Source organism: Falco peregrinus, chromosome 4, assembly GCF_023634155.1.
Source record: "Falco peregrinus isolate bFalPer1 chromosome 4, bFalPer1.pri, whole genome shotgun sequence".
Lineage (NCBI taxonomy): Eukaryota > Metazoa > Chordata > Aves > Falconiformes > Falconidae > Falco > Falco peregrinus.
In genome coordinates this window covers 91,605,726-91,620,740 of record NC_073724.1, presented here as the reverse complement: position 1 = coordinate 91,620,740, position 15,015 = coordinate 91,605,726, and the positions used below count along the sequence as shown (strand labels likewise).

General features: G+C 41.5%; 1 protein-coding gene across 5 annotated transcripts in view; it reads right to left on the bottom strand.

The window, feature by feature from the left end:
- Positions 1-15,015, bottom strand: part of FNDC3A (fibronectin type III domain containing 3A) — a 127,034-nt gene that overhangs the window by 33,255 nt on the left and 78,764 nt on the right. For all 5 annotated transcript variants that reach the window (XM_055801705.1, XM_055801706.1, XM_055801708.1 and 2 more), the window contains 3 exons: positions 13,668-13,726; positions 2,719-2,876; positions 1,479-1,538 (listed from right to left, as the gene is read on the bottom strand). In XM_055801705.1, the coding sequence (XP_055657680.1) occupies positions 1,479-1,538; positions 2,719-2,876; positions 13,668-13,726 (277 nt within the window). The remainder of the gene's footprint in view (positions 1-1,478; positions 1,539-2,718; positions 2,877-13,667; positions 13,727-15,015) is intronic.

Here is a 15,015-nt window from a genome sequence, read left to right as displayed (position 1 = left end):
GCTATGCCTTGTCTCTTCCTTGGGTGAACAAGCACATTAATTTCTTCCGATTATCTGTTCTTTTGAAAGAAAAAACATAAAAGCTAAAAAAGCACTTTCCTGTGATCACTGGTGTGAGACCTAGGTTGCCTGCTTGTGAAGATGCAAAAGTCCTTATATGTTCTTGTTGCATGAACAGCAAGTCACAGGAAATTTGGCTTTGTAGATTTTGTGAACAGGGAGACAAACATTTGAACAGTGACTAATGACGCACACAAAGCTGTGCTTGCATACAGTTGCAAGTATGTAATTTATCAGTTATCTTCACAGTTTAGACTTCCTGATCTTCACTATTTCGGGCAGTGTTCACAACTGGCATAATTCTGCTTAGGAAGAGCTTACATGGCTAAGCCGCCTATTCCCATATATGACCTACAAAAACCAGAACTAAACAAGAAAGAATCTGAACGTAGCCTGATAAAAAAGGACTTACATAGGAAAAAACAAGTCTTAGGCTCTGACCCTTATGGTCCATGCATTTGTTGGGTAAAGTGCATTAAAACTACTAAAAATAGGAACAAAACCACAGGGAAACAGTTGCATACGAAAGAGCTTTGAGTCAATTTACCATTCATCCTTCTCCTTAACCTGTGCTGCAGACCATACAGGAGCCCAAATCAAATGAGGGCTGTGATAATAACAGACCTTTTTCCTTCTGGTTCGGCGACCAGGGCAATACTCCAGAAAACAGCACTAGGAAGTGTAGAACCCTTCACACCAAGGACCATGAATGTAGCTCTCCCATACTTCAGCCTTCTCCTTGTCTGATGTTACCAGTTTGCCAGTTATGTTCATTGGGGGGTACATGTTCTTTGCCCTTCATTTTCTTGCTGACATACCTATAGAAGCTCTTACTATTCTTTGCGTCCCTTGCCAAGTTCAGCTCCAGATGACCCTCCAATATTTGAAAATGGAGGGAAGAACACCAGCTAACAACATCTTTCCAATTCTATGTTATTTCTTCAGTATGACGTATCGAAACAGCAAATTCTGCTAGAAGGGTAGAATTACATTGAGCTAGGCACGTATTTTGTAGTGCATATGAGGTCAGATTCACTGGTCTACTGGAGTAAAGCAAAAACAGCATAAGGTGACCTTCAGGTGGCCAACAATGAGCATCTTCCTATGCAAGGTACTTTGCTGCTTGTGGAAAATTGAGAGAAAGCACGTAGTATCTGTACCTGGCTCAAAGGACAGTAAAAAGTCACTATGCTGGCATGAAGGAAAGAGCATGGATGTTGGATGGTGGCACAACAATCTTCTCTTGTGTTTCCCAAAATGGACTGCGTGGTCAGCTAAGCCAAAAATGTTGATTTGTGACTCAAAGGAGGGCGGGAAGTGGTAAAGACAATCTCTGAAGACTTATGCAAATACACAGATACAATGAAACTTTTAAAACATTTCCACTGAATATAATGAGTAGAAAAAGAGATACTCACTTTGCATGGTAATCAGTTGCTGGCCTGAGATCATTTACAGTAACTTTATTTTCTTCTCCACTGGAGAGAGATACAGTTTTGTTTAAGAGACTTTCAGAATCCCGTATGATTATAAAAAGACACATCATCTAACCTATTCGCCTAACACTGCTAAGAAATTTATTCGCTAACAGTTTGTCTCTGTTGTTAAATATAGTGAAATGTAAATGCATTTATCTTTGAACTTTAGGGGTTTCTTGTGTTTGATTGCTGTTTTTTTGCCCTGGTGGTTTTCTGCCTTTTTTGTTATTTTGTTTGTTTGGTGGTTGTTTTTTAACGAAGAATCCTTACTTTCCTTTTTATGCAGTAAGACCAGCTTCATGTGTACACATACACATTATTACACAAAACCCACTGAAGTACCAGGGCCTATAGAAACTCGGTTCAGCTTTGCAAGAACGATTATCTAAAACTGTACGTGACTGCATACGGATACTTGTTAGCACCTAGTAAACAGAAAAGGTGCCTAAGTAACATCTATTAGACATCAACTTAAGTTAGCAAAGCTCGTTTCTTTTGCTCTAATTTCTAGGACAGGGACATCCAACTTGCAATTCAGGTACTGCTCCTAAGAAATCCATGGAAGGTGACTAAGATAACTAGCTAGATACAAAGACTTACAATAATTAGAGAGCTCTACAAGCTCTACACCCTTAGTGGTAAATTTTACTGTTGTATTTCTCCAAGTTGCAAAAAACTGATGGAAAAACGTTGTGTTAGGAATTAAACAATTGAATTGTTTTATTTGTTTTGCTGTTGTTGGAGTTGTGTTCTGTGTGAATCCAGTATTTTCATATCGTAAGACTGTCTCTTACTAAGAACATTTTCAGGGAAGGGAGGTATAACTTTACTGGGAGTAGAAGCATGTGCTCAAGTACATAACTACAAAACCAACTGCTATTTCTCACCAGTCTATCTCACTACTTCAGAACTGATAGCTTCTAGTGCAGCTGGTTGAAATACATCTAAGTGATATTAAAACACACCAACATCTAAGAACAAGGTCTTTACATTCTAATTGATGGTAGAGACTTTAGTAATAAACCAACAAATTCTACTAAAAAGGTTGTTAATTCCAAAATAGAAGTTAAAACAAAACTGCTGATTATTTAAATCTCCAGACATGAGACAGATTTTTAATGAGGTTTTAAGCCACATAATGCAATGCAACAGCAATTAAATAAAAATAACGAACACCTACATGTATACAGTTTTGTACTTCCCATCTTTTCCGGTATTTGAAATCATCACTTCGTAAGTGTAAACCTCTGGTACGTCATTTTTGTCAGCATCTTCTCTGGTATCGCTGGATGGAGGGGACCATGTAAGTAGTGCTGTTCTTGCCTGTATGTCTGATACCTGTAGAAACAGAACTTTTGAGATCTCTGCCATTTAAATGCTATTGTATATAAATGCTGCTTTGCCACACAGGACCAGATAAAAAGAGAACAAAATCATATACCAGTACCATATCAGATTATTTATACTGATATAATAGCTACTAAATAGTTTTTACAGGTAAAATCAAGCTAGAAATACAAGAAATTTCATGAGAAAACTAATCCTAGGGCACAAGGCTGAGTGCAAAGAAACTTCTAAGTAATGAATGCCACCTAGTGGGCTATAGAAAACCGAACGGTATCATTCGTGAAGCAGAAGAGATGGCAAGCATATATCATTAAATCAGTCATTTCATTAAATAACGTTTCAGGCATTTTTTCCTTTGATATCACTGGCACTAAGACTTTTTTTTAGTACTCTCTTGGTGATTCGGTTTTCTTATGAAATACATAGAAAACTCAGGAACTTCTCCAGAATGGCTGGCATTACTCTAACAGGTACGTGAAGAAACTCTGCTTTGGGAATTTAATTATGACTGTGAAAAGTAGGTTCTCCCATTAGATTAGAACCTATTTGGTTAACTACTCCAGCACATTTGGGTTTTTTTATCAGGATATTAATAGGGATACAACTATGTGAGGTTCTAATCTAGTACGCTAGGGAACAGAATATTCTAACATATCTCAATGTACTTTGAGCTCAGGCACTTGTGCTGAAGGCATGCTTACAAGGTCCGTGTGCATTTACACATATATACATAACAGGCAACATCCTAAATAATTCCTGTGGTGGTGCTTGCCTGCACAGCCCACCCTTTGCAGAAAGGCCTGAGTAACAACAGTTGGTGTGACAGAAATATGAGTATAAACAGTGTGTTGCAAACGCAACACCTCCAACTGTCTGAGAAGTGTCTGCCCCAGCAGACTCATTAGGCTAAAAGCCAGCAGCACTCTGGTGGATTAAATGGTAACCAGGGAATCACAAAGAGACTTCCAAAATGAAGAAGTAATCAGCTTTGGAAGTATGAAAGCATCACAAAAAATCCTAACAAGAATAAAAGATGCTGGGGTGGAAGAAAGCAATGATCAAAACCTGGCCTGACAGTACGAGGAATTGCCCTGCCACCATCGCCACCTTCATCCAGGTCTGATGGATACCACAAGTAGCTGCACCCCAGCTGGTACAACAGGATTTCAGGGTGCAGCAGGCAGGAGCTCACAACTTGGGGGGGGGGGGGCACATGTGACCTGGTAGAGAGCTTTATCAATGGCTTGTGGATTAAAAGATTGCAGGGAACAACAGATTTTAAGGAACAGCACAGTTACATGCAAAGCTAAAGCACCACCATCTCTCAGAGGAGACACGCACTTAGGGGCACCCATGCTCCCAGAAGAGTGGGTGCTGCTCCAAACCCACACATGCTGCAAGGGGTTGCAGATGCTCATATTTCTGTAGGTGAGTGCACAGGTGCATGCATGTGATTACAAATTTTTAGGATCCATTATAGAAGGAAGTTTAGAAATTTGTGTTTATTAATATTGCATGTCTGTTGTTGTGGTTTATATGTTGTACCCACCTATTATTTCCAATAATTTCATAAGAGAACAGAAAACTTTTCACTATATGAAATTACTAGTTTTACAATATGACTGTAATATATATCTATTTTGGGAATAATTGCTTTTGGGAATCTACTACCAGAGTATCAGAATCAAAATGCTATCTTCACAGCTGGTGCTCAAATTGCTATCATCTACTGAACTAAAGCCTGAATGGGGCAACTTCAAGAATGCAGCAGAGAGGAGATGACTTACTGAAAGTAGACAAGTAGAAAGGAGGAGGAAAATCAAAACCGATGAGCCTCAGTGTCTTGGAAATAATATCACTAAGCCCTTATATGCTAACAGGACAATAAATCACACCCTGAAAGGGATCAAATGCTAGTAAGATTACCCATTGAACTTCTTGGAAACACAATTCAAAGTTCAGTAACAGAAATTCCACTATAACCTTGATGTGGTCACAAACAAACACTCAAATCACCTCAGTAGAATGCTAGCATTTTTGGAAGTCTTTGGAGTTACGGGAAGCATCTGGGGTGGTAAAAACTCACTCTCAGATACTCTTAATCCCTCCCTCCTGGATTGCAGAAGGCAGCATGGGATACTGATGGAACTGTAGGTTTCTGGAGGACCAGCTGTGGCCCGGGATCAGTAGGTCCACTGTAAGATGATCTATTCCTATGTTTCGCTATCTTAGCAGTTGATATTTTTTTCCTAAAGTCGAGGGAGTACCTCTCTCACTATCAACTAAGCTGACTAGTCCTAGCCACCACAGAGCTGAACATCAGATCTTCCCTTCCTTTCTGCAGTATGTGTTTGAAGACTGATAGGATTTGTGTCTCCCTCCACTTATCTAAACCTCTGATCATTCTCACTGTTCTCTTTATTTCCTACAGTTTTATTACCTTTAGTGCTTTGCCCAGAACTGCACATAACATGTTATCTGTCACTCTGCTAATACCAAACTGCCTTATACACTTCACAGATTACATTTCTCTTCATATACTTTAGTCTGTCTATCTTCTTTTACACCAGAGAAGGAATGTGATTGGTATGAGTGAAAGGTGGCTTGGTACATAATTGTACTGGGTTTGCATGGCGTGGCAAGGTTTTGGTAGTGGGGCTACAGGAGTGGCTTCTGTGAGAAGATGTCAGAAGCTTCCCCCTGTGTCTGACAGAGCTGATGATGGCTGGCTCCAAGACGAATCCACCACTGGCAAAGGCCGAGACTGTCAGTGATGGTGGTAGCATCTCTGAGACAGTGTATTTAAGAAGGGGAAACACACCCCCAACAACAAAAGAAACCCTGTGGAAGACCAACAGCAGCCAGAGAAGAATGAGAATGCATGAGAGGCACATCCCCGCAGCCGCCATGGCAGGCAGGAGGGGCAGGGGGCTCCAGGCCCGGAGCAGAGGTTCCCCCCAGCCCGCGGTGAAGCCCACGCTGAGGCAGGCTGTCCCCCTCAGCCCGGGGAGGCCCACGGAGGAGCAGATCCCCACCGGCAGCCCCTGGAGGCCCCACGCCGGAGCAGGTGGGTGCCCGAGGGAGGCTGTGACCCGTGGGCAGCCCACGCTGGAGCAGCTCCTGGCAGGGCCTGTGGCCCCGCGGGGAGAGGAGCCCGGGCTGGGGCAGGTTTGCTGGCGGGGCTGGGGACCCCGGGGGGACCCAGGCTGGAGCCGGCTGTGCCTGAAGGACGGCACCCGTGGGGGGACCCGGCTGGGGCAGGGGAGGGGTGTGAGGAGCCGCCCCTGAGGGGAAGGAGCGGCAGAGGCAGCCTGTGAGGGACTGACCCCAGCCACATTCCCGGCCCCGGCGCTGCTGGGAGCGGGGAGAGGGAGCGGGAGTGAAGTTGGGCCCGGGGACAAGGGAGGGGTGGGAGGAAGGTGGTTTAAGATTTGGGTTTATTTCTCATTATCCTGCTCTGATGTGATTGCTAACAAATTAAGCTAATGCCCCCAAGCGGAGCCTGCCCTGCCCGTGAGGGTCACTGCCGAGGGATCTCTCCCTGCCCTCACCTCGACCCACCGGCCTTTCCTTACATTTTCTCTCCCTGCCCAGCTGAGAAGGGCAGCGGTAGAGCCGCTTTGGTGGGCACCTGCGTCCTGCCAGGGTCAGCCCGACACACGTCTTATCGGAACATTAAAATATTACGAGGTTTCAACTGTTCAGTACAGAGAAAGCAGGAAGAGTGGGAGCAAGATCAAAGACAGCATTACAGACTATTGAGTAACAGACAACTCACAGGACTTTGACTAGTAAAATTAAACCCAGAGTATTAGTGGAAATCATTAGATTATCAACAAGCATTAACTGAGAACAGGGTGAAATGCTCTTTAATCTCTAACTAGAAGAAAAATTGTTATCCCGAGTTACTAGCCCAGGGCAATATTTGTTGGTCAACTCATGTAAACCTTCCATAAGGCTTCTAAAATAATCGATGAAAACTGTTAACACAGTAACTATATCACAATGAAGCAGTATTATGTACCCACCCAACAATCAGCAACTAAGTAGGTTGCTCCGGTTGTTTCACTTTGTGTAAACAGAGTATGTGACTAAAGATTAGTATGAAAAAGCTTTGCTTTGGCAAATTTGCCAAAACTTTAAAGCAACACTGCGTGGAACTGAACATGATCAGAAATGCAAAGTGAAAAATATTCACAGAAGCTGAGAATTAATGACATCCTCATGGTGCATAAAAAGCTGCAGTGTATAAAGACCTACATAAATTCTCTATGCGTACACACGACACACATATGCATAGGGGAAAGAGGATAAATATGTTAGCCAATAAGCTATTATTTAACAGAATTTATAAGAAGTTAAAAGATTCAATGAAATAAAAACATCTAACAGGTTTAAAGATAAAACCCTTTTTTTTTTGTTTTTTAAAAAGGAAAATTATCATGGAAGGCTTCAAGTCAGGCACTGATCTGCTATTGGGAAATGTAGAAATTGAAACTGTAAAATGTTATTTTCATCCTGCATTTGCAGTATGGCAGAAATCCCTATCCGTCTTATGTAACTCTCTTGCTGGACTAGAAAATTTACAACCCACACCCAAGTCACTCAGCCCTGTAAATGGTGCCCAGTGAGACTCATGGGTCTGCAATAAACCAGGTCAAGTTAAACCACTGGTTCCCCATCAGTGATGTACACTCACATTAAACAAAGGAGTTGCAAGAAGCCAAGCCTAAACTAGTAAGCCCTGCTGAGGAGCACTGGGGAGTGAACTACTCATGGAACAGCAGATGTAAGAGGCAGATACTGGAGGGACTGGAGGGCCTAGGAGAACAGGCTCATGGGCAGAAGAACATAACAATAGGTTCAACACTTAACTCTTTAGCAGGGATAAACACTGGAAATGATTTTCAGACCTGTTCCTCATATACCTGAATCCCACTGAAGTTGCTACCTTCTTTTCTGCAACCTCAGATAACAGCAGTGGGGGAGTGTGAGGACCTTGTGTGAGGGGTCAGTAATCAGACAAAAAGAAGAGGGGCAACAGGAGTGGGACTGGGTAATATCAAGGTTTTCCTGCTGGACCTACACTTTATATATTGTTACGTATTTCATAACTTCTGGAGCTTTTCAAGAAATTCACATACAGGTGAATGAGTATATTCAATCACTCTCAGTTGCTAAAAAAAAGTCACAGCTGCAAGCACTGACAAGAGAGAATCAGAGAATATAATTTAAGTCCTTTTTAACTTGTTTATAAAACATTTGATACTGCTTTTCAGATTCAACTTCCAGCTAAAAACGTAATTCTTAAAAGACAGTTCTAGGTTCAGTTATATTCTTCCTCACAAGACTATTAATAAGGGACAAAAGCAAAATATTACAAGATTAAGTATTGCTAAAATTAAGATTTCCTATTAAAAACCAACTTTCCCCTATTGTGTATATGCACAATGGCAGTCTTACTATTACATTAGCATGTACTATCTTAACACAAAAACTCCAGCTTCACATAACGCAATCATATGACAGTAATTTCTAATTTCTTCACTGTCCTTTATCCTTGATGTTCCATAAAATCCCAATATTTGACTTTTTGAACACTAGGCAGAGCTCTATTATAGAAAAGAGTTACTAAAGTTTCAGAAACTCCTGTCAGTTCTCAAGCACAAAACACTAGCATATTTTCAAACAATCTCTGCAATACAAAGATGAAAAAAGCCTTTCTGAAGAACAAATACTAAGATCAGAAGAATCCACTACACGTAGGTGCCCTGAGACACTCAGGAGTAGCTTTTTCAGAAGACCTGGCATTATTTATTACTTTGTATGTTTATTCAAGCAGCTGTAATTGGTTTTAGTTGCACTCAACTCTGAACACTGTGTGCTTCTCCAAAGCACAGTACAATACTTGAGTCAGGCCCCAGCACCGAGGAAACTAAGAAGTGGGCATGTTTTCATTAGCAGTCCAGCTTGTGAAAGTGAATCTCCTTATTAAGTATATTACACATGCCATTCAGGTCAAACAAAAGAGCAGTTCTAGCACGTGCAAACTGGACTGTGTTCAGTGACACAGGGTGCGCTGAAACAGTGAGGTCCATCACAACCTAAAAGCCTGCAAGCATACATGGAACATGCATGAACCACAAAACAGGATTTACACACTACATAACGAGCCCTCAAATTTTGAGTTCCTTTTGCCTCTCATTAAATACACAGCCTTGCACTTCTTTCTTAATTTTGCTTTTGCCTTTTCAGGTCCCCTTGTCTTTTCTTCTATTTGCATTGTTACTTAGTTAATGGACATGACAGCTAGTGAGGACTCTGCTCAAATGCTGAGGACTCAGCATGGTGCAATCTGCAGAACCACTCCAGCTTACATATGGATATAAAAAGTTCAAGACCACTGTTAAGTAGAAGGGTCATCTGGTGGCAGTACCTTGTTATAATCTTAACACTGCCACGTATGAAAAGAATGGGGGATCCATAAAGGGAGAAGTTTAAGAAAATGAGAACACTCATAAAAGCACCTAATAGGGGTCTGGAAGCAGCAAAGTTGATGTTCCCCATACTGCACAGAATTCATCAAAGAGATGCGTGAACGAATGAACACCATAGAGTCCACCACCTGCTTCAGATGTGCATGCTCTTGGCCTGAGCATTAAGAAATGGGACAGCCCAGGACAGGTCACAGCCTTCAGCATTACTCCCTATCTTCTGGAACAGGATATCGTGCAACGGAATGTGACCACCACAGCCAGTATCCAGTATCGCCTGCACCAGCGCAAAGTTCGACCAGGGAACAATGTACTGACGATCCATCAAGAGCAGCACTGTGGCACAATCCCCGCAAGGAGTGCTTCAAGCAAAACATTAATCAAAAACCTACAGGAGTATTTCTGATGAGAACTATAAACGGAAGGTGTGAAAAAACACAATCTCCTGGTTCACTTGTGGGAGGGTGAGGAAAACGTTTCCTTGGAGAACCTGTGGGAGGGTTGCTTCTGATCCTCCAAGGCCTAAGTAGGTAATGCTGCCTCCCTTTCTCTTATCACTTCACACTCCCACAAGCTGCAACATCAGCTAGTCTTCCACCCACCCACAGCCCTGACAATCCCTTGCCTTCGCAATGTGTAAGCCTCTCCAAGTGCTGGGAAGTTTGGCTTTTTGCCTTCTGTACACTAGTCTGTAGCAGAGTACTACTGCCTAAGCCTGTGATGTCTTCTGAGGTCTGCAAAGAGATCACTTGTAGGCACAAAGCTATGTGCAATGATGTTCAAGTAAGGACATGGTGGGGAGGGAAAATAACATGCTTGCCTAAAAGGCATGGACGATTGAGTGTTGAGGGTGGAAGGAAGTGAAAGAAAACAAAGCAATACTGGCACGCTATTGCTGCTTCTTATGTCATTAGCAACACAGCAGAACACACAACCTGTTGATCATACTTCTCACAGTCTCACTCTAACCACCCTAGGAAGCTCACAGTTATCACTCCCACTGGTGGTGCAGCCACTGATGACATCTGGACTTGAATGGCATCCTGTATGCCCTGACCACTGGCAGAAGACTCTGCATTCTTCTAGAGAACTGGTTCCTGTACTTTCAGTCAGGACAGAAAGGATCATCCACATTTTCACGAAGTTAAGAAAGGGACAGCAGGCACTCATGATTTGAGGGCTGCTGAGAAAGCTGTCGTCCAGCACACCCCAGTGACAGCACTATCTTGCAGTAAGCAAACCTTGCAGCAAAATTGTTTTCTGCATCCATTCTGGTACAGTATGTGGCTAAACTAGGCACACATTCCCTTGTTGGGACAAACTCTCATTACTCTGAGCCAAAAGGGGTCAAAGACACCAGACCCCTTAGCTACACAACCCTGATCCATTCCCAGAGCAGGTATGTTTTGTACGGTGAACAGCAGGGACCATACAGAAAGAACAGCACGTTGCTGTGTTAAAAGAAAACAAAACCAAAAGGTAATTGTAATCCTCAACACAATGGGCCAGCAGTGGTACAGAATCTTTCCTGCTTCACTTTGAGAATGGAATAGAATTCTTCTAAAAGTATTTTGATGTGTAGTTTCCTAGGAAATGTGTGTGTGCATATCTATTATTCATATTTTTATGTATGTAATTTTTAACAACAAATAGCTCCCTTAAATTCTTTCTAGCACCATCCTAAGTTCAGATTGTCTCTACTGCTTGATCTAACAGAGTAAAAGCAATAAGTGTTTCCCAACATCTGTGGAGATGAGCTGCATAGCTGGACAGTGAAACAACAGGCAGCAAAACAAAACCTCTGCTGGTAGGACTTTACAAGTACTTGCTGTCAGAAGAAAGATGAGATGTGGGAAATCTGGATTACATTCCAGGTCCTGGATAAAGATCAGTGCTGTCAGATGTAGACTAAATTTCTTATAGCCATAAGCCCTTTTCACCTTTTTTCTCCAGCTTCTTGAAGTCTGGTCCTAATCACCAGTTCTTCATTCCAGTCTGTACTCCTCGTTTACTCCACCCAACTTCAGCCCTTTAGTCTCTCAGTAAAGTTACGGTATCCTTGTCTCACCAGTCTTCATCTTTCTTGGGTCGTTTCAAGTCAGTCTCTTACTACTACTGCCCACTATCCCCACTGCTCTCAGTCTTATTAGTAAGACGTTCAGCCTCCCATCACCCTTTCATGATCAGTTTGCTTGTAAAACTAAAACAGAAAAGCTACTTGCTCTCCATCTTGTTCTTCCAATAGTTCACACCTAAAATTCTGTTTGTTCCTGGTCTCATTTTCTTATCTTAAGACACCTCATGTATTTTAGGATCTCTCAAGTCTTGATTGTCCTTCAGACCGGTGCTCCTTGTCAGAGAGCTCTCTTCTTCACTCACTCCCTTCCTTCCTCACACTTTTATCTCCCTAAGCTTTCTTTTCAGTCCCAGTTCCTCCTCCAAAAATTCTTTTTATTGCCCCTCCACTAGCTCCCATCACCAAGGTCACCCTGTTAAACGCTGCTGAACTTGACTGTCCCAGCTACTATCTACACTACAGCAACAGCTAGATCAGCCAGCTTCCACCTCCATGCTGCTTAGCCACCAAAGACACTGGGGCACTGAAGACATGTTAACCCATTCTGATGCTTGGACACAGCAGGACAACAAGCATTCAGGACTTCCTCTATCATTCATTACAATCCCTGCTCACCCCTTGAAACATAGAATCACAGAATGGTTCATGCTGGAAGGGACTGCTGGAGGTCATCTAGTCCAAACCCCTTGTTCAAGTAGGGTCATCTAAAGCCAGCCAGCCAGAACCACGCCCAGACAGCTTTTCAGTATCTCCAAAGAATGAGTCTCCACAAACTCTCTCGACAACCTGTGCCAGTACTCAGTCATCCTCACAGTAAAAAAGTTTTTCCTGATGTACAGAGGGAACCCCCTGTATTTCAGTTTCTGCCCATTGTCTCTGGTCTTGATGCTGGGCACACTCAGAAGAGCCTGGCTCTGTCCTCTTTGCACCCTGCAGGTATCTATACATACATTGATAAGATCCCCCCCTGAGCCTTCTCTTCTCCAGGCTAAATATTTCCAGCTCTCTCAGCCTCTCCCAGCCAGGCTGTAAAGCAACATATGAAAGAAGAATCAAGACTGGAGCTCTAAAATCAGGGCCAGCCTGTCTGGGAGGTGGAAGGGAGAAGGTATGTAGCTGGTGAATGGCAGTGTTGGAAGTCCAATGATCATTCAATCTGATCCTTTTTCCTTCTTATCTTTTCTCTGTATGTTCTTTCTTCCATAAAAGTTTACTTTATTAGTTACGTGAAGCATGTGTGCTGTGGTAAGCTTAGGACTGACAAAGGATGAAAAGCAGGGTGCCTGATTATGGAGGAAGTAGCTGGCTGACTGGACAAACCCATGGCAAACTCTTCCTGGAGTTTCAGTTGCATAGACTTTTTGTAGTTTACAATAGGGAACGCAAACTGTTTTTACTCAGGCAAGCTGGTGGCCTCAGGATCGAGATGCAGATTTTTGGAAAAGCTGTGTAAATCCTCACAGAAAGGTCAGGACCAGGGAAGGCCCAGATGATGAAAGAAAAGGACACAGGCCTGCTGTCAAATGCAAGAAACTACTGAATTTACCAACAATGCTTTAAAGAGTACCTATGCAGAATTATGGATTACAGCTTTACAAACTGCAAAAAAAAGTGGTAGATTTTTCAAGCAGGTAGGTCAAAAGCCCACTGCTGACAGTCACCTTCCTTAGCAAATTTTGTGTCTCTTACCTGAAGGCACCAGAGACACTTAAAGAGAAATCTGTCATAATTTTTCTTTACTTTTCAGATAAGTTTTCCAAAACTTCTCCCATGTCTAGAGATATCCTGGTGTGTGAAATCGCCTCCTGGAGTTAAAACTAAACAATGTTACAGGTCATGGAGAACAGATTTTACAGTAAAAGATGGTGTTAAGCATCATCTTATGTTAAGCATCAGCATTGTGTTACCGGCAATGTTGCAAGCTCTTTCTCTATTTATCTTTTATAATTCTGTTAATGCTGAGATTTCAGAGTGGCCAAGAAGAATTTCACATAGCTATCAAGACAATTTGAGCTTCATAAATGTTAAAATACTAAAAATTACTTTGGTCATTTACATTTCAGTGACTGGAAGTAAGCAAGTTTTCTGCAAGTTTAACTTGCAAGTTAAGCAAGTTAAAGATCCTTTAAACTTGGAGAGAGAAAAGGACGTATCACCGTGTAAAACAGCAAAAGATACATTCTAATTTTATAGAAAGCTTTATTTACTTACCACTGGTTTGGCTATATTAGAAAGAAGTGCTTCAAGTGCTTTTGTTTCTTCATCCTTTTCTTAAAAAACAAAATCAAAGCAAACAAAAGGTATCCATGAATATTGTTCAGCACCTTTACAGTGAAATAGCTCTTCAAATTCAACAACACATGGACTGAAGTATGTATAAAATAGAACACCTTGCATTCATCTAGGGCAACATAAAACCAAAAAAGCTCCCAAAGAAGCTGTTCATACAAAACTACTTCTAAATCTGTTCTGTGATTTATGGAATACAGAAAGCTTGGTTATCTTTTATTAACATATAACTTTAAACAAACTACTGCTATGAAGAAATTAAGCTTTTGGCTGAGGTATTTCCTATAGATTTCACTTTGGATGTAGATACAGTCAAGTTCCAGTAGCTAAAATACGTTACTGCACATCCGCTGGAAGACTATTGGTAACACTATTGGCCTCCTTCAATTGCAAGGGCAAACCTTAGCTTAGCCTTCAGTTACATCTCCGGGAAAGAATCTAAGGTGTTTTGTTTCAGCTGAAGGTATAGTTGAGCTTTACGACTCAACATTTATAGAAGGTGGTTTATGTGCTTTCTCCCACACAATATTAAAATTTTATTATCTCAATAGTGTAAGTGAACAGGCTACTTAGTTTTTAAGATGTGGCCACGCATTTTTATTTAACCTGCCTTAAACTACAATGAAAAGAAAAACAAAGCCTGGTAACATTGTTTAAAAAAACCCAATGGGTCAAATCAATTTACAACGTTATATTTCTAAGATTATTTATGCTGTTGAAACTAAATGCATTTTCTGACTTCTGTTTGTTGTTACAAGTCTAAGTCACAGCACATAGTCTTCCCAAGCGTCTTTTGAATTAACTAGTTTTGAAAAATGGACTTTTCAATTTTTCATATAAAATACTTCTAAGGAACCATTAACATAATTTTCCTAAAATGTACTGTTGCTTACATATGTTATGACCTGTGCTTTGGTAAAGTTAGCTCACAGATAAGTAACACCCAACAAAGCAAACTGAAGCCAAGACAAATGCCACTCTGGAACTATAGTGACAAGTATTCATTGAAGTCTGGAGCACCAGTTCTCAACTTCTGAATTCAGGTTGTATCTCAAAGGTATCCCTTGGTACTAAGATTTCACAGGGTATCATCTACACAAGTTTTGAAACAGCTCTTGTAGGTTGCAATTTCCTAGTCTTGGTTACCTGTATTTTCTTCACATTCCTTTATGTTTACAGCAGTCTAATATATGTTGGCACAAAATCATCACCTCAAAGTAAACTTCACTGAGTTAAGAAAATGTAGTTTCCCTCAGCATCACTAGTTACA